General features: G+C 38.9%; 1 protein-coding gene across 7 annotated transcripts in view; it reads left to right on the top strand.

The window, feature by feature from the left end:
* Positions 1 to 19444, top strand: part of astn1 (astrotactin 1) — a 325383-nt gene that overhangs the window by 124218 nt on the left and 181721 nt on the right. For all 7 annotated transcript variants that reach the window (XM_077557705.1, XM_077557701.1, XM_077557704.1 and 4 more), the window contains exons 12-14: positions 7241 to 7391; positions 15198 to 15364; positions 17584 to 17778. In XM_077557705.1, the coding sequence (XP_077413831.1) occupies positions 7241 to 7391; positions 15198 to 15364; positions 17584 to 17778 (513 nt within the window). The remainder of the gene's footprint in view (positions 1 to 7240; positions 7392 to 15197; positions 15365 to 17583; positions 17779 to 19444) is intronic.

Here is a 19444-nt window from a genome sequence, read left to right as displayed (position 1 = left end):
TATGCTTGTGTGGGTTTTCTTGCTTAAAGTGCAAACAATCGGTATAGAAAATTGATAAATAAATAGTGTCCATGCAGTGTTAAAGGATGAGAAAAAGCAATTGATATAATGACTGTTTTAATGTCTGCCAGCAACCCTGTACCTTTTATATATTAAACAACCAGCAAAAAATAAATACAGTTGTTGTTGATATAATTTATTTATTTATTTCTCCGGTTACCTCCCACATTTCCAAAAACAGGTTAATTGTACACTCCAAATTTTTATATATATATATATATAACCATTTTTAAACAATATTTCTTGTGGGTGTTGTAACACACCGTGTTTATTTGGTTGGATTGAAATTCTGTTAAACCCCTGTTATCGGCTTTGGGGGAAGACACATGTATTATACAATGTTAAGTGATCCGAGTAGGATTATTTACTCACAGCATACTGAATGACACTTTGATTTAACGTGACTATTGCCGTTTTTGAGAGCATTATGATCTTGCATAAATTATGTGTGAACAGGGTGAGTTTAAGCAGAAGCAGAAGATGTGGGATAATGTAATTAGCAGTGAGAATTGACTTTTAAGAGTATGCTGGAACATGCTTTGTAAACAACTTAGCGTGCATAACCGTGTCAAATCCTGCCCTAATTTGCAGATTGTTATTTGCCCTGTGAAAATGATGCCAGGTAAAATTAGTCCTATTTAAATGAATACCCCCCACATCATTTTATTGTAATGAGCATTGAACTCTGCAGCAAGGACTATTTTTTCCCCCTGTGTCATGGTTTCAAGAGCTTGATCAACTGTAAATAGGGCAAGTGGTCCCAAGACAAAGCAGCAATCAGAAATACAAGGTTGAATATGTTAGTCAAGTTAGTACTGAATTTCTCCAACTGACATTTTAAATGTAGGCTATTTCAACTGACCTTCTACTATTAGATATTGGATTAAGGGATCATATGGTGTTTGTCTGTCTTATTGTAAAAAGCATCCGCATGATGTGATCTCACTAAACTGAATAAACAAAACTAAACTAAACAAAAAAACATGTTATGTATTAATTGCACATGCTTTGGTATTGACATAAAAAGTAAACCTCATGGAAAATCGGTTGAGATTTCGGAGTTCTGACTTCATTTCAATGTACATGATGGGAACGTCAACCTCCCCAACATGGCCGCCACTTAGGCACATCGGTCAGCTGGCTGCTACAGTGTACTGGCATATCCATTCTTCTTAACTATCCTCAAGCCACAGAGTCAATTAAAGAAGAAAGAATAGACAAGAAAAAATATAAGGATATGCACCATTGTTTACCCATTGGCGGGAGCATAATGAAATAATGATTAGCCGAAAAACCGACTTGCTTCAGAAAATACTTGTTGATGACTGGGGAACCCATATTTATACAATGCACGACATTGGGTAACAAATAACATTGCTTGTGGTTGTTTGTTTCTTCCTCGCCAGTCACCCAGACCGGTTCAGGACAAATCCACTTGCGACTCCGTCATGATTCTTGGTGAACAACCACAATTGTTATTGTGGAGCAAAGCGGTGCGTCGTGCAATAAAACGCAACAATAATAATAATAATCAATGAAAAATCATCACCAGGGCCTCAAAATGGGCGGTGGGTGGTGGGCGAGTCAAGAACGGGATTCGCCTTCCACATATCAGAGCATACATGGACGACATAACCATTCTGACTACTACTGCAGCATGCACTAGGCGATTACTTGCAAAACTGCAGGAGAACATCAAGTGGGCCCGGATGAAAATCAAGCCGAACAAGTCACGAAGCATCTCAATCGTCAAGGGAGAACTTAAGAACGTGAAGTTCTGCATTGGTGATGACCCTATACCCACAGTGTCATGTTTATTTTCAGTCTTGTTTACTCCCTGTCATGTTTTCCTTGTGTTTTCCCCTTGTCTTGTCATTTCCTGTTTTATTGTGAAAAGTCTGACTCCTCTTGTTTCTGGTCACTTGCCCTTCCTCATGTGGTGTCTGTGTCAACCCTGATTGTGTCCACCTTTCCCCATTACCCTCATGTGTCATCCAATCAGTGCCCTCAGCCAGGTGTGTCTTGTCATGTCATTAGTGTTGGTGTATTTAGTCGGTTGTCTCCCCCCTGTCTGTGTCGTTTCCTTTTTGCTGTGGCCACGTTCGTAAGTCTTTTGCCACGTCACGCTGACCTCTTTGCCTTATCCGGATCCATGTCATGTTGTTAGTCTCGCCTTAGTTGTTTTTTCATGTTTTGCTTCAGGTTTTGTTAGTTCCGTTTGTTTTGTACTTTGAAGTTAGCCTTTTTTTTGATTTGATATTAAAACCTCTTTTGGACTGCACCTCTGCCTCCTTGCTCTGCCTTCCCGCATCTGGGTCCTAAAGCCCCACCTTACTGACACACAGTGTCTGAACAACCCGTTAAAAGCTTAGGCAGGTGGTACAATGCAAGCCTCAGGGACAAGGACCAAATACAACAACTAAGGAAGGATATTTCCAACAGTCTGGAAAACATTAATAAGACACTATTGCCAGGAAAACTTAAGCTCTGGTGCCTACAATTTGGTCTTCTCCCTCGAGTATTGTGGCCTCTCACTCTCTGAGGTCCTAATAACAACGGTGGAGAAGATGGAACGAAACATGAACTCATACATTAAGAAATGGCTCGGGGGCCCACGCTGTCTGACTAACATCAGCCTTTACGGCAAAGGGGTCCTTGAACTGCCTATAACAAGCCTAACCGAAGAGTACAAGTGCTCTAAAATAAGACTCCAGATGACTTCTAGAGATTCTAGAGATCAGACTATCAGTAACGTTGCACCACCCCTGGTAACTGGACGAAAATGGTCACCATCTAATGCGGTGCTGCAAGCTACATCAGCCCTGAGGCACAACGACATTGTGGGGCTTGTCCACCAGGGAAGAGGAGGCCTTGGCCTTGCTTTAAGTAAACCAACTTGGCGTAAGGCCTCAACATCAGAGAGGAAAAAAGTGATGGTGGAAGAGGTGCGCCGTGAAGAGGAGGTGGGAAGAAGCGCCAAGGCTGTCTCGCTTGCCAAACAAGTACAATGGATGAGGTGGGAGGGCCTGTAAGGAAGAAAACTCAACTGGAGAGAGCTCTAGGAAATGGAAGCGAGCTACATTAGCTTCATCATTAGAGCAACTTATGATGTGTTCCCATCTCCAAAAAACCTCCACCAGTGGTATCGAGAGGACCCAACCTGCGCCCTCTGCTCAACTGCAACAACTCTGCAACACATCCTGACCGTTTGTAAGCCCAGCCTCACACAAGGCCGCTACACCTGGAGGCACAACCAGGTCCTCAAGAGTCTGGCAGCAGCCATTGAGAGCAAGAGAAATACCATTAACTCCCTGCCCCTGAGAAAGACTAATTCCATCATAGCACCAACATTCATCCGAGAAGGTCAGAAAAAGCCCAACCATCCCTCTGCCAAACTAGAAGCTGGACATCGAGCCATGGCCAGAGATTGGAAGCTACTTGTCGATATTGGCCAACAGCTAATCTTCCCACCCGAAATTGTAGCTACCACCTTAAGGTCAGACATGGTACTCTGGTCATCTTCACTGAAGACTGTGTTCATCATGGAGCTCACTGTCCCATGGGAGAATGCAACGCAGGAAGCCTATGAGCGCAAGAAACTGCGCTACACAGACCTGGCAGCAGACGCTCAGCAGAAAGGGTGGAATACAAAAGTCTATCCGGCTGATGTGGGATGTAGAGGGTTTGTGGCTTCTTCCACCATTAGCCTGTTGAAGCTTCTTGGGATTCATGGACAGGCTCTGCGGCAGACAATAAGATCAGTCTCTGAAGCAACCGAGAGAAGCAGCAGGTGGATATGGGCAAAGCGGAAAGATCCTGACTGGGCTAAAAAAAAGTGGCGGTACTGCCCGCTCGCTAAAACCCACCACCTTTTAAAATTGGGTAACTCTTATGATTGGGTATAAGACACAAGCTCAGGCGTGATCACCCTGTAGCTGGCCACCTTTGATGAGGGTGTCTAGTGTTGAAAGGCCGAAACACCCACTGATTCAAAGGAACACTACTGATGATGTGATTATGATTAATGGCTCTTGAAAATCTGACTTTTTGTTTTAATTCTGGCTTAACATAAACTCACGTTGGCAAGCCTATAAAAGAGTGAAAATAATTGGAGCATAAAGACATGTTCAAACAAGATTTGACTTTTAATTAGCATCACAGTGAGTGCCTATTTAGAGGGTGACAAGTATTCTGTGTGATGTTTGTGACATGGTATGCACTGCACTTAAAATTGACCAATGGAAGCAAAGTTGAGAGTAATCTCTGGATAGTAGAAATAGTTATATACAAGCATGTTAAAGGTTAAAGATTAGAAGATCGTCTCCAAGCAGACGATGGACAAATGAGACAAAACTAGAACTTTTTGTCAAGGTACACCAAGGTACATGTTCACAAATACAAAAAAGAAGCGCACCGAGAGAAGAACACTGTCCTTAGTTTCCAACATGGATGAGGCTCTGTCATGGTCTGAGGATGGCACAGGGTTTCTTAATTCGGTGAAAGATACAATGAGATCTCAAGACTATAAACGTATTCTCGAGAGAAATGTGCTGCCCAGTTTCAGAAAACTTGGCTTGACAATGGGTTTTGAAACAGGATAATGACCCAAAAGACACAACACTCAAGAATGGATATGAGCAAAACATTGGACTATTCTGAAGTGGACTTCTTTGACCACAGATCTAAATCCTGGTGATAATCTGTTGAAGGAGCTGGAGAAAGTATTTAATTCCAAACAAGTTAGTAAACAAGTCCAAATGTTGATCAGTTTGACTTTCTTATTCTTTTGCTTAAAACACAAAGTTAATTTGTCTGCTTTCACAGAGGAGGACTAAGGACTTGAGAAAGTATTCCCATACAGTTTGCATATGTAGCAGGAATCACTTTTAAAAAAAAAAAAAAGAAAGAAAATAGTTTAAAGCCTTCTGACTTATTTTGTAGTTTGTGTGCAATAAGCTTGCTGGCAAGAATGACATTTTTACCCTATTATTGTGTTTTATGCTTCCTTTGGACATGCAATTATTTGGCTACTTATTATTTACAACTGGTCTCCAACCAGTAGTCTGCGACCCGGTGCCATTTGACCGCACTAGGGGGAAAACACATATAACGGAGCATAAACTGTTAGCAATATGTTTTAGCAATGATAGTTCAGCGCATGTATTTCTGTATTTTTTATTTTTTTATATTCTTTATTGGCAGCATTCCATACCTCTCTCTGAACTGTATAACTGACTAATGCATGTTAATTGCAGAATAATAAGACACTGAAGCCTTTGATAATAATAAGTGGCAAATTAACTGGTTCATAATCTGCTATTTTTGTATGTACCTTTGAGCTTCCCATTCTATAGTGTGCTCACTTTCAGGGCTTCTTTCATCTTCAGACAGCTGTGCCACAGAATGTTGTAATAAGAAGGTTCCAAACCGGTTGGTGACATATTTTACCTTCTTTAAATCCTTAATCATATGCTTTTGTTACTTTTGTATATTTTTCAGATACGAAGATTAATCATTCTTTTAAGCATCATATCTACTTTCAGTACATATCAATGAGAAGTTCCAGCTTGCATTTCCTGCACGTTTGGCTGCATATAGTGAATATTTGGAGCAATAGCCTGAAAAACAACAACAATACACACACATAGTGCATATATATATATATATATATATATATACAGTATATATATATATATTTTTTTTTTTTTAAGCACTTAAACAATGATTTCAAAGTTGATTTCAATCAAACAGTTTGATTGCGTAATGTAAAGTATCATTTTAAATTCACACAACAGTAATTGTTCCTAGAATTGGATTTAAGTAAAAGCCTTTTTTTCACTTATAATAGTAGTTCCAAAATAATTTAGTATTTATACTTGCTGTGTGTTTCATCATCTGCAGACAGCCAGCTTAATGGGTCCCACTCGCATAAGGGACAACAAAGCAAACAGCAATTATAATTGAAAAATTGGTTTCTATGATGATATCATTTTTACTGTGAAATAAAAGTAGGCAACACATTGTCTTTTCTCAAAGTAAAATAAAGTGAGTGTGCTCTAGCTAGTACACTATATACTGTATTTGCAAGAATATGTGAAAGAACATTCTCTGACACAGTGGAGCTTCATCTGATCTTTGGCACGGCTATATACTGTATCTGCAGAAATAGCTCAGATAACAAGGTGCTGTGAGAAAACACTTTCAATGTTTTATTTGTAATAATTTTCATTTTAAAATATGTTGGTGTTCATGATTTCAAATTTGGTTACTACTGTGCGTGGATTTTTGTCAAGGAAAACATGACTAATTTTAGCGGACAACTGGCGGTGACGGGCGTCATCAAACTGCATTTCAACTGTAGGAGGAGGCTGCTGATGGGAACAGGCAGTCCAAGCGGAATTCGACTTCAGTGGTTGCTCAGGCAAAAATTTGGGCGTGGGTTAAATTCAGCAACGCCATGGAGAATTACTTCTGGACAACTTTGAGGAAATTCTTGTCCACCATTCTGGTCCATGCTTATTTCAGCTAGACAATGCAAGCCACATTCTACACGTACAACAGAGGGACTTCGCAGTGGCGAGTACAGTAATAGACTGGCCCACCATCAGTCCAGACCTGTTTCTTTTGAAAATGTGTGGCACGTTATGACCAACAAAATATGACAAGAGAAACCCTAGACTTTTGAGCATCCTAAGTTTTACCTCAAGCAAGAATGAGAAAGAATTCCACCTACAAACTGTCAACAATTAGTGTCCTCAGTTCCCAAATGATTATTGAGTGTTTTTGAAAAGGAAAGCTGATGTAACAAACTGGTGAACATGCTTCTGTCCCAGCCTTCTGGGAAATATTGCGGGCTTCAAATTCAAAATGAGTAAATATTTATGAACAAAGTTTATTATAAGTTTGAACATATCTTGTCTTTGTACTGCATTCAACCGAATATGGACTGAAAAGGACTTGAAAGTTACTGTTCTCTTTTCATTTATGTTTTATACAACATCTCATCTTCATTGGAATTGGGTTTTGCATTGTGGGTTTACTTACTGTAACTGACATGATGAAGAGTATAAATATGTACAAAAAAAAATAGAAGTTATTATACAGTGACAATAAAACTTGCCAGATTAATTTACTTATATACAAGAAAAGATATATAGCCATAATGCATTGTCTTTTACAGAGAAGAATTGATGATCAGCTCATCCTTTGACTCCTTGGAGGTTCTCCTCGACTCATTTGGACCTGTCAGAGACTGTACCAAAGACAACGGTGGCTGTAGCCGCAATTTCCGCTGCATATCTGACAGGAAACTGGACTCCACTGGATGTGTGGTAAGTCATCCGTTGTCTATATGGTGTATTAGATGGACAAAGTAGGATTTTGACATGATGATCACGTCCCACATAGCTAAATAAACATGAATGTGAACAGTGTTTTAAGTGGGCCGGAATGCACCGGTACGGAGCTCCGGCACTTCTAAAAATCTCCCTTGAGCGTCCAGGTACTTGTGCAAACAACCTACCGTCAGCGTTACGGTACAGTGCATGCTTTCTGATCCCAAAAAAGATGTTCTCGTGAGCGCCGCTAATCCATGGATTTACGTATAGTATGGACCTGCGCTCATCACATAACCATGCGCACGCTTAATCCAGTTACCGTATAGATCTGTGCTTGACGAGAGAAGCGCGCATACGTCATTCAAGTCGGCCGCTGTAAACCTGATGCTAGTGGCTAGCATCTTTAGAATGTCCCAAGTTTAATATTGTTTTACTCAAGTGAATTTAAAGTGTACGACTTATTCTTTTGTTGAACTAACCTCTCTTATTCATGACAGCACATTAATTAGGTGGAGGTGGTGCTTAGCAAACAGAGTATGTAGCAGCCAATTCTGTTTTCTTCTCCATCTGTTGGGGATGTAAACAATGATGTTCCGTATTTGCAGAACCATAGAGCTGTCTGCTAATATTTTGCTTCTTCTAAATCCCTCTCCACTAGTGAGAAGCTGTCAGACACTAAAATACAATCAGTGTTTTTTTTCCCTCCCCCAAGTAATTTCAGGTGGATGATACTTATTCAATTCAGAAAACTTTATCTTATATATCTGGAATCCATCTTTGGTAGAGGAAAACGGCTCCAGTACAGTATGTGCTATATTCCTGATGGGAAGTATATGCTCTGTTAAAACAGTAACAAAAAAAACATCTACTGTATCTGTGCAGTCCAGCACCAAATAGCCCGATGACTGGTACTGGGCCACAGACCGGGTGCTGAGGACCATTGTTCTAAATGGTGGAATGTGTTTTTGGACTCCCATTACATTTGATTCATCGGCCTTTTGAATTATGCACTAAATTGCTACACATGCCACCTTGACTTGAATCACTTCCACATTTCCACGCATGCCTCAAGTGCAGTTGCATCCGGCCCAAGGCAGCAAAAAAGTCTAAACAATGAATTAGTAGAAGAGGTGCCGATTCTGGCACAACTTGGAAAATCGGACATTTCAAATACAATATTTCACAAAGTACTGTCATTTGTCATTTGGATCCGGAAATAATTCTATTATCTCTGTACTGAATAAACAGGAACCTGTTCTTCTGAAACTGCTGCTAGGGTAACATTTACATTGCTTTCCTGGGGAGCAAACAAAGCAACTGAATGATGTCACACCAGTTACAGTTGTTTGCATAAGTTTACAAACTCCTAGGGCAATGGTCCCCAAACATTTTTCGCCACAGATAACTCGGCTATGAATCGTCGCCCAAATGCACATGCCCATCATAACTCATGTCCACTTCAACCTCTGAAAATAGAATTTCTGATTTTATGGGCAATATTGTGCTCATAAGTTTACATACCCTTAGGGTATTTGTAAACTTATGAACACAACTGTATGAAATCAGTGTCAGTGGAACATTAAAAAAAGATGACTTATGTAATTTGACTACTTATTTATATTGATGATTGAATAAAAACAGTAATATGCAATACAAAAAACACATGTTTAATATAACATTTATGTAGGATTGCAAGCCGTTTATCCGTTTCACTAAGCTCCATCATACTATTGGTCAAACCACTTTGTAGTAATTTAATAATACTTCGGTTGCACCATGTGTATTACTTTTTGCAATAGCTTTGGACTGGAAGGTTCAAAAAAACTACATCCCCTTTTTATATTACAAGATGACAGGTTTGAAGGAAAGGAAATTTGAAGTAGTGTAGCCATTTTAACATGCCTCAACACCTAAAGGTGAATTGGAAACTTGTAATCAAATATATTTTTAATTCAATAAATATGCATAATATTCATATCATTTCCTCACTATCTAATAATTGTATGAATACTGTAAACAAATCAAAGTAGACAAACTGTAAAACGGCACACAACAACTGACAGAGCTGTTCAACATCTCAACTCTGTAAAGTGAAAACATAAATAAATAAAAAAGTCCAACAAATTAAACTAAACAATAATTCTCATGAGGTGAGGGCATTCAAAGTCCTCAAATGTGTTTGTGGAAAAAATGCAGAAAGCATGGCGCAAGGAAGGCAGACTCTCCCAAACGTATCCTTCCACTGTTTTCTAAACTTTCTTTCTTTAGGAACCAATAGAGGGTTACCTTGCTTTCTTTATTCCCCTTTGAGACTGAAAATGACATCCAAAATGCTGGGCAGTGTTGCATTTTGGCCCCTTTTTTTCGCTGATGCTAGTATGGTTCACAATTGTTTTGCTTTGCTTGGCAGAGGACAGCAAACATTCTGTCACTCTCCGAGAATACATCTCATAATTATGTTAGAAACAACCAAATAAATCATATCAAGCACACCCATGCTACAGTTCTTCTACTGTAGTTACCGCTGACAACATACTGATCAACACTAAAAGTAAGCACTTTATAGCCGACCGATGCAGTCTAACGGTGACCTTAGTGAAAGTCTTTCATGTCGTCACCCTCCATTTCATCTAATTTTGATGATGTCATCCCAGCTGAGTTATCTTTTTCCTGAGCTTATCTTCACTTACAGGATTTGCCTGAAAGCCATCCCCAGGTGCAACAGCTGCTACTTTAGTCAGTCAGCCTCTAATTACGCACAGATTGCATGCACAAATTGAATGAAACCGGCAGCACACATTTGCCATTTACTTTTACTTGAGATAAAAAACACTGAATATACACAATTAGCATTTCCAAATTAGACGTGGATAAAAAGAGGCAGGTGAGACATTTGTCTTCCTTATATCCGGGAATTACTCAATATATTGCAAATGCCAAAGTAATACAATTTGAATCTCTATAGACAACATTGGTATGTCATTTTAATAGATTGTGTTGATTTCAAGAAGCAATAAACTGAAAGTGGAAGGTATTGCATCGGCAGCTGTACCACCTTCCACCCTTGTAAGATCCATGAGTCTCTGCCAACTGCAATTTAGGTATTGCCTTTAGCCAACAGAGGGCGCACTCGCCTCTCTCCTCATAAAAAGCTGATAGGCGTTCTCGCTTAAAGCGCCGCCCCAAACCCCGCCCCTCCACGTTAAAACACTGCCAAAACGTTGAAATTGAAAAAAAGAGAAAGTGGAACTGAAAACTGGAGAGTTGAAACTGAAAACCTGTGACACTCGAAGAAAAAGAGTGTAAAAAAATCTGCAGATTGGCATTGAAAAATATAATACAAAAAAATATGCTAAAAAAAAAAGTGTTTTTCTAATGTCTGTATTTTATTTTTCAATACAACTTTTTCCAATGCCAATACTTGTTTCAATGTCAATGCAGATTTTTCCACAATGTCAATTTTTTCTCCAAGACCAAATCTTATTGTCAGTGTTGTGGCTCCATTAATTAGTAAGTAAGTAAACTGGCTGGGGTGATGTTCTTCTCCTTAATTAACATCTTGTTCACATACATATCTAGGCTAAATTGTTGGCATATTTGTGTTAAAGGAAGAACACCCACAACGATTATTGAAGTGATCGAAACTGACATCTAATAATGAATTTTAAAAAAAATCTGGCCTAGCTTCTTTGTAATAAAAAGTAATTACCTTAAAAATAAATTAAATAGCCTTAAACTTGCCTGGACAAACAAATTTGGTATCCTTAGTGTTGTATATTTCTCAACCTTTGGTGAGAATCACTGCAATCAAACCATATCTCAATATTTTGCTTCCCCTGCACAGATTCAAGACCCTGATGTAGCAAAGAAGTTCTGGAACAGAACCAAACCGGTTTAATGTTTCACAGTGGCGACAGTTGCTCTATCTACTCTAAATCGTTGGTGCCTATCCATTAAAGTAAAAAAAATAAAAATTCACTTGGCCGTTGCACCTGCCAAGTTTTTATTGAACAAATTCAACAAACTATTGTTTGTCAATACAAATACACACCTACAAACGTTTGTGATCATCTCTGGACTGTAACATTCATCATACAGCGACTCAAGAAATTCTTAACACTTTGGGTGTGCAGATCCACCAGATCAGTTAAAAAAAAACAAAAAACATCTTGAGTGGTGTCACATTATGATAAATGAAATAGTGTTGAGTGGAGTCACTACCTGGCAGAGATAAGGCCAAAACTGAAGGAGGAATTGGAGCACAGCAAATTGTCACTTTTGATATTTTCTCTCCTCGGGTCATCAGATTTATGTGAGCCTCAGTTTATCAAATGCAAAAATACAATAGATGTGTTCTCTCACTATATTACTACTACTACTACTACGGCTAATAATACTACTACTACTACTACTACTACAAATAATAATAATGATAATAATAATAACAATCGTTTACATGGAGCCATGTCACAGTGAGTTATTGTCAGTTAACACCCGAAAAGGAGAGCATGGACCGGACCAACTTTGACATCTCAACTCAAACATTTTCAGTCAGATATCTTTTTGAAGCTAAAGAACTTCTGCTATGGCTTGAATGACACTACATTCCAATTATGCAAACAGTGTTTTTTTTTCTCTCTCTCTGATTTTAATAGTCTATGCTACTGGAACTTAGGATACTTTTCAAGTCATAAATGTTAGAGAATAATTTTGTTTGTTTTAAACATTGCTCCCAAAGATTACAGTATTTAAAACATATACATACAGTTTTTGTTAGATTCAGGCATCGAAGAAAGCTAATAAAATAATCTTTAAATTAAACTCAAGTATACATTTTATTTGATGACTTTACATTAATTCCAAGGTTTTGCTCAGATATCTGTTACAAGCAAAATAGTATAAGTTAAACAAAACATTTGATTAATTGCAATTATGGAAAATTGTCCAATGAATTAGTTTAAAATATGTAATCACATGACAGCACTAATACATAGTGTACAATATTTACGGATTTAATTAGACTCAAAATGTTAGTGTTCAAATTTCAGTTTGTACAAAGCAGAATGATTTCAGGATTAATTGAGTCATTTCCTTGTCTCAGTCCTCAATCTATGTGCCTCTTCATTGATCTGCCAATCAGACAAATCAGACAACTTAGAAAAGTGTTGAGCTTATCCAACTCCTCTTATGGGGATTTGTTGCTGTTTGGCAGTGGCACAGTGCTGATTCCCTTAAGCTCCAAAAGCGCCGTAGGAATTTATCTCCATTTAAAAAGAGGATTAAAAGGCATGGTGCTTCAAGGGGCTTTCTGAGTGCAGATTTAAGGCTGCTAACTTACACTGCAGACCATACACTTCATTCACTGTCCAGCTTTTAAACGATATATATGCATTAAATCAATAGAAAGACTGAAATGGAAAAGGACATTTTCGCAATATTTATAGTTAGTTTTAGTTTTGTAAACATAAAATGTAGTTTCAATTAGTTTTCGCGAAAAAAACAACAAAACATTTTCTTTTCTTTTCTTTTTTTTTTAATTCTGTTAATGAAATTTTTGTTACTTCTCGTAACCTCGGTTGTTGCACACTTCTAAATAAAGTTCATGCTGCGCTTTAAATAGTTGGTCAAGCAGAGACACATAGAACTACAACAACTAAAATTATTGGCCAGAAAGTCTCATCTCAAACTTTGCAATGAGAGCAGTCACCCTTTATACAGGGGCACATTTGCATTCAACCAATCATCATTGGGCTATGACTGTTGCTCCACTATGGTCAGGTGACCTCTGCATTAGTGCACACAGCAAACACACACTGTTATAGGCGTGCACTGGAGCAGGCGGCTACTTACGCACCCAGGAAGCAGTTTTGGGGCATGCTGCAGCCATAGCCGCGTTTCCACCGCAGAACGTTCGGGTATGGGAAGGGGGTAGCGACTTTCACAGGAAACGTCCTCTCAGCCGGCCCCCTTGTGGCTGTCTGCACTGCGGTGTACGACCCATTTTGCTATGTCACGGGTTTCGATCGCCACGTAAACGCCGTGCGACGGTTTCTCCCGTGACGTCATCCAAGCACCGCGTGACGAAAATCTCAACGAGAAAAGAGAAAAACTTTAGGTGGTTGCTGTTTTTCTCTGCTTTTTATTTTATGTACTTGGCGTGGATGGATGGTTTGAGTGAGAGGAGACGGCGTTTAGATGAAGAATTTGAAAAGGCTAACAGAGTGGAACGAAAATAGGCAAAGGATTATTAAGAGAATTGTTTTTGTAGAAGAAACTTAAACCGAAAATGCTTCAACGTCGCGCATGAAGTTAAGATAATTTTTTTATACTACATAATTTTTAGCCAATCAGCACGAAAGCCCGATCAAAAGTTTATCGGGCCGGCGGAGTACCTACCCTCGAGTAAGACCTCCGCTCGTCCCAGTAAGTTGCTGTAAATGTGGCCTAATTGGGAATGCTCCTGCAGTGAAGACACGCACATACTGAAGTCCTCTCAGTGGCGGCCTTAACCACTTGACCACGGCTGCCCCACTAACTAACTAACTAACTAACTAACTATAGAACATAATATCGTATGTTATGTTATGTTAGTAAAGAAAAAAAAAACTAGGTGTTAGTGATACCCAAAGCTTTAATAAAGGTGTGTCTTTCTTGCTGCTGTTCAGATGGTAGCACTGCCTTGTTAAAATGCACTCCGTCAAAGTTTTCTTTGAAGTAATAGCTGACAGGAAACAGAATGGGAATTTGACTTCACAGGTTTGTGGAGGGAAAAAAATGTGAGGGAAATACTGAGCAAAATTGCAAAGTAGGAAACCAAGGTAAAGTCAGGTCTTGCAGCACTTCATGTGGTTGCACTTCACAAGTCACAGTTTCTGGGCTTTACAGCTTCTCATTCACAGCCTTAACTTGTATGTACACTATAAATTAGGGCTGTGAATGCCAAATGAACATTTTCGGATTTCCAGTGAGAATGAATCATAGCATTATGTCACGTGTACTAGTTGCACTCAAATGACTGAATGGCAACGTATGTGACATAATATGCATGTGGGGTGTGCACAGTGTCATGTGAATTTGTTTTGGTCTGTCCGGGACGTTTCTGAGCAGAGACTCAACGTTTTCCTTCCAGCCAAGCCACGGAGACAAGCTGTTTATCAGTGGCATATGCAAATTTCGCTGTGCGAAGGTGCACTCCTGATTGGTGGGCTGGTGTCACACTCTTTCCTGGTTTCCTCGAGCTCCGGAAGCAAGCTATTAATCAGTGGCATGTGCAAATTTCCCTAACTCTTCTCATTTGTTCCTCTCTTGAAAACAATGATGCACTTACTGTGAAATGTTATAACATATGTCGCCATTGCCTCGTTATGAAAAATGTTTTTTCAGATCTAGTATGGGAGATAAGCTCTGTTTATACAAATGAATGAAAGTTAATGACATTTTGTGATATTTATCCATTAAGAGTAACACAGAGATCTTGGCGGTGAAATGTTAATTTTCATTTTGACTACGAATTATTTGTTTATTATTGTTATGAATCACTGTTTACCTTTTTTCTCATGTTTCGTAAATGCTACAAAAGATTTGTTATATTAGTTAAATATGCGTGGATTTAATACCAAACGGCTTTGCAGAGGCTGCCTTAATTGGAAGAGAGATGACTGGCACAAATGTTATTATGTTTGTTCATCTAACTCACCTGGGATTAGTGTTTATATGGAAGCATTTTGTATTTGTTTTTCATATGCCAGTATAAAGAAGAATGTAAAATAAATCCTAATAAATTGTTTTCTTCTCTCACAGTGCCCCCCAGGGTTGAGTCCTATGAAGGACGGAAGTGGTTGCTATGACCACCACATTGGCATTGATTGCTCTGATGGGTTCAATGGAGGCTGTGAGCAACTATGTCTCCAGCAACTGGCTCCTTTGGAAGATGATCCGACTCTTTACAACATCCAGATGTTCTGTGGGTAAGTTATTACTTTAATAGTTTAATTCTAATTGTATTTGTCACCTAGTCAAAACCGTTCAAAAGACGTGTCAAAGCACTCACTTGTGGAGGGGTGCAGAAAAAGACTGCTGTTTTGAAGGTCCCACTGAGCACAATGGCCTCTGTCATGCACAAATTAAAGTTCCGAACCACCAGGAAACTTCCTAGAGTTGGCTGCCCGTTTAAACTGAGCAATCGGCAGAGAATGGCCTTTGCTGCGGAGGTGACCAAGAACTTTATGGTCACTCAGACTCAAGTAAAAGGCAGGCGTCAGCCCATCTGGAGTTTGCTGAACGGCACCTGAAGGACTCTGATGAGACAAATATTGAACTTTTTGCACTAATGGAGGACATCATTTACCCGTCACTTCTTTTCCTTCACGGACATGCTCATTACAACCGTTCCAGAGTCTCTTCCTATCTGGGATGCGCAGAACTACTTTGTCTAGCGCCTTTCAGAATCTCTCTTTTTCTTCTAGCTCACGTCCTACCAATTTACTGGTATAACCAGTTATTAGATTAAATGTAGCACCCTCAATTTCAAGTTTCAGGCTTATCACTCCATCCATCCATAGCAAACCTTAAAGTATCTCTCCTGTCTGTCTGTCCACCTTGGTCTCCTGGACACACAGTATATCTACTTTGCTCCTAATCATCTTGTCAACCAATTCCCTATAGCTTTGCCTGTCGTAGTCCCATTATTCAAGGTCCCCACTTTCATTTCTAGGCTCTTCTTTTCTTTTTGTCAATCCACCTCTCCTCCGTCTTCGATTCACAGTAGGTACATTTCCGTCAGTGCCCTGTAGGTTAACGATGCCACTGGCGATCTGGAGGTTGTTGTTAACCTAGGCTGGGACCGATCCAGTATTCTGGATGAATGTTTGGTCTCATTATTGTTTGGTAAAGTTTTAAATTGGATGCCTTTACTTACACAACCCTATGCATTTATCCGGGCTTGTAATCGGCCTACAGTTCGCAACGACTTGTGCCCTCCTTAGGGCTGCAATAGACTGATACAACACAACTTGAACATTTGACATGGATATTTTCCTGTGGAACCCACATTAATGATCTCCTGAGTTTTTCTTTTCAGATGTGAACATAGTCCATGTTTATGAAAGTATAAAGTAGAGATGCAAAAACGTGAAGATGAACATGAACTTTGTATAGCTCTGAATGTTTCTGAAGATACTTCACTCATGCAGGGCTTGTAATGCTCAAAGGTTGAGTAGAAGATAACTGAATTGCTTAGTTTTTGACTTTCATTCATCCAAAAGGCCACTTCAGTTCTTAAGAACAGCCAAAAATGCAATCTTTATTTATGTGTTTATTTAGTAGTATAATCCTGGATGGTGATGAATACACGCAGTTAAAAAAAACAAAAAAACAACATTTGAAACATTATGACTCTTAGCTTCATGCATAAATAAAAACAGTTTATAATATATGATGCTGAGACAGGTCAGCATTAGTATAGACATTAGGGCAGTCCTGTATAAATAAGTATGTATGTATGTAAGTTTATGTAAAACAGCATGCATGCGTTACCTTTGTACCCTCAAGTGTACTGTACAACCCTTTGCAGACCTTTGTGCCAAAAATGTACATGCACAAACCAGCTGCTAAAAAAATGGAGATGCACAAAACATGCTGTTCTATCATTATACATCCATGTTCCTTCTTCTTCTTCTTCTTCTTCTCATTAAAATGCAATTATTTCCCCCATAATAAATAGTAGGGTGATGGGGCAGAGTCTTGTATAAGGCAAAGATTACAACACAATTGATTTGACTGCATTAGTATTTTTCATATTGTTCAAATTATTCTCTCAGGACACCTTTGTGGCCTCAATTGCCTCATTGACTATTAAACCTGCAGTATTGAATCTCTCTGCAATTATTATATACAGCCATGCACCCTGTAATGTCAGCATTTCATTTAAATGGGACATAGTGATTGATGACACTTTGTTGTTGTTTTTCACCAGATTAAATCATTTTCTTATTGTTGGCCTACTCAGGAAATTATTTTCGTTTTGGTAATTATATTATGGAATTATATTATGGAGTTGTGTAACTACCAGGGGCCTTTTGTATTTATTTACAAAAAATAGCAAGATCATGTCTGAATATTTTTTTTTCTTGAAAACCTACTGAATAAGGATGATGATGATGATGATTAACACTAAAATGTGTTCTAGCTGTATTGAAGACTACAAGCGGGGGCCAGATGGAAGATCATGCCTGCCATTATCGGATGCCTGCTCAGACGGGATAGACTGTGGGGAAGCAACAGACATTCCAGCTAACCAAACTGTGTTTGGAGACCTGTTTTACGGCTACAACAATCATACAAAAGAGAGCACCTCTGGACAAATCCTCAAGGCCACATTCAGGTAAACTGCTTGTGAAGTAGAGCATTCTGCATTGTTCTAATTGCATCCCTGGAAGGAAAATGCAGTATGATTAGATGATGAATATGATTTTATGTTTGTTCTTTATTGATTATATGCACTTTATGTGGGGAAAGGGTTTTCCAGTTTGTAATTCTTGAGAAGGGATTAGGTGGCAGTCATTGGTATTGTTACCAAGGTAAACCATGAACAACACTAGTATTTTTTCTTGACTCTGGTTGAGCCAGGATGAGAGACGACCGATGGGAACAAAAGTTACAGTAGGCACCCTGGGACGATGAGATCAGATCCAGCAGCCTTAATTTGATGGACTTCAGTTGGCTCATTACTTGGCTAACACATTGCTGTAGGTCACTGTTTTTCAGCCCCGGTCCTCGAGTACCCCTATCCAGCTTGTTTTCCATGTCTGTTTGTTGATTAGCTGATCGTTAGAAACACATGTCTTGCTTGTGGGAGACATGGAAAACATGGGTACTCGAGGACCAGGGTTGAGAACCACTGCTCTAGGTTATGCTGCCAAATTTAGGGAGTACAAAATATGGTACACTCAGTGCATCAAATTGGTCTTATCTGACATTTTGATGTGAGTCAGTGTAAGGTGTATTTCCAAACATTTCCCTGGAAACCACTTGGTGTCTTCAGGCAATTACCCAACAGCTAATTCACCCTGTTTCATGATTTTTAATGATACCTGACATCTGAAAATTACATCACAGTGCAAAAGGGATCGGGTAATGACCGTTGCGGCTCACCTGATTTCTGGATTTGGTTCATGTGACATTCGCAAGCTGAGGCCTTAGGCACTACAATGTCACATTCAGTCGACAGCCAGTGGCAAAATGGCTGCTCACTGATGGTTAAACACGGGTGGATTTTGTTGTTTAATTCGTTTTCCACAAACACAAAATTAATCAGAATTCCATTTTTAGACAAGTGGGGGTGAAAAGAACATATTATTGTAAAGAAAATGTTTGACTTGACTTCCCCTGAACCTCTCAAGTAAAAAAAATAATTGTTGTTGATTGGAAAAAAATGCTTTTCGAAGTACCAACCTCTTGGACATGTTAACAAATTTGTTTGTTAAATACACAATATCAAGACAATTAAGGGAACACTTTAATGCTTTATTTTTATTTATTTTTTGCAGTACCTGTACATAGCATATGCACTACTCCCCCCCAAAATATTAGGGAACTTTTTATCACACACAAGAATGATGGTGTTCCATGCTTGAATGATATATATATATATATGAGAGCCATTTTAGTCTTGCTAATTTTGATCGTCCACATGCGACGAGAGAGAGAGAGAGAGAGAGAGAGAGAGAGAGAGAGACAGACTTACTTTCTATGTTTTAATAAAGTTCCTCACATTGCTCTCCATTCGTGTTTCCCCGCATTTGGGTCCCTCGTCCATGCACGCCTATTCATGACAAGCACTTAGAAATTAAGAAGAGGAGTGTGGGCTATATAAAACATCTTTACAATTAGATAACAAATTAAAGCAAATTCTTCTAAGTTAGATGTAATTGGTTTATAAATATAAAAATCTAAATTTGGCCTGAACTTCAAGTTGAATCAAAGTCATGATTAAATCTTTGTATTCAGGCAGTCACCCTAATGTGTGTGGTAAACGTGGGAATATTGAC

The sequence above is a fragment of the Vanacampus margaritifer genome, chromosome 2, assembly GCF_051991255.1.
Source record: "Vanacampus margaritifer isolate UIUO_Vmar chromosome 2, RoL_Vmar_1.0, whole genome shotgun sequence".
Taxonomy (NCBI): Eukaryota; Metazoa; Chordata; class Actinopteri; order Syngnathiformes; family Syngnathidae; genus Vanacampus; species Vanacampus margaritifer.
The sequence above is the reverse complement of the archived record's forward strand: the minus strand, read 5'-3'. Positions and strand labels throughout refer to the sequence as shown.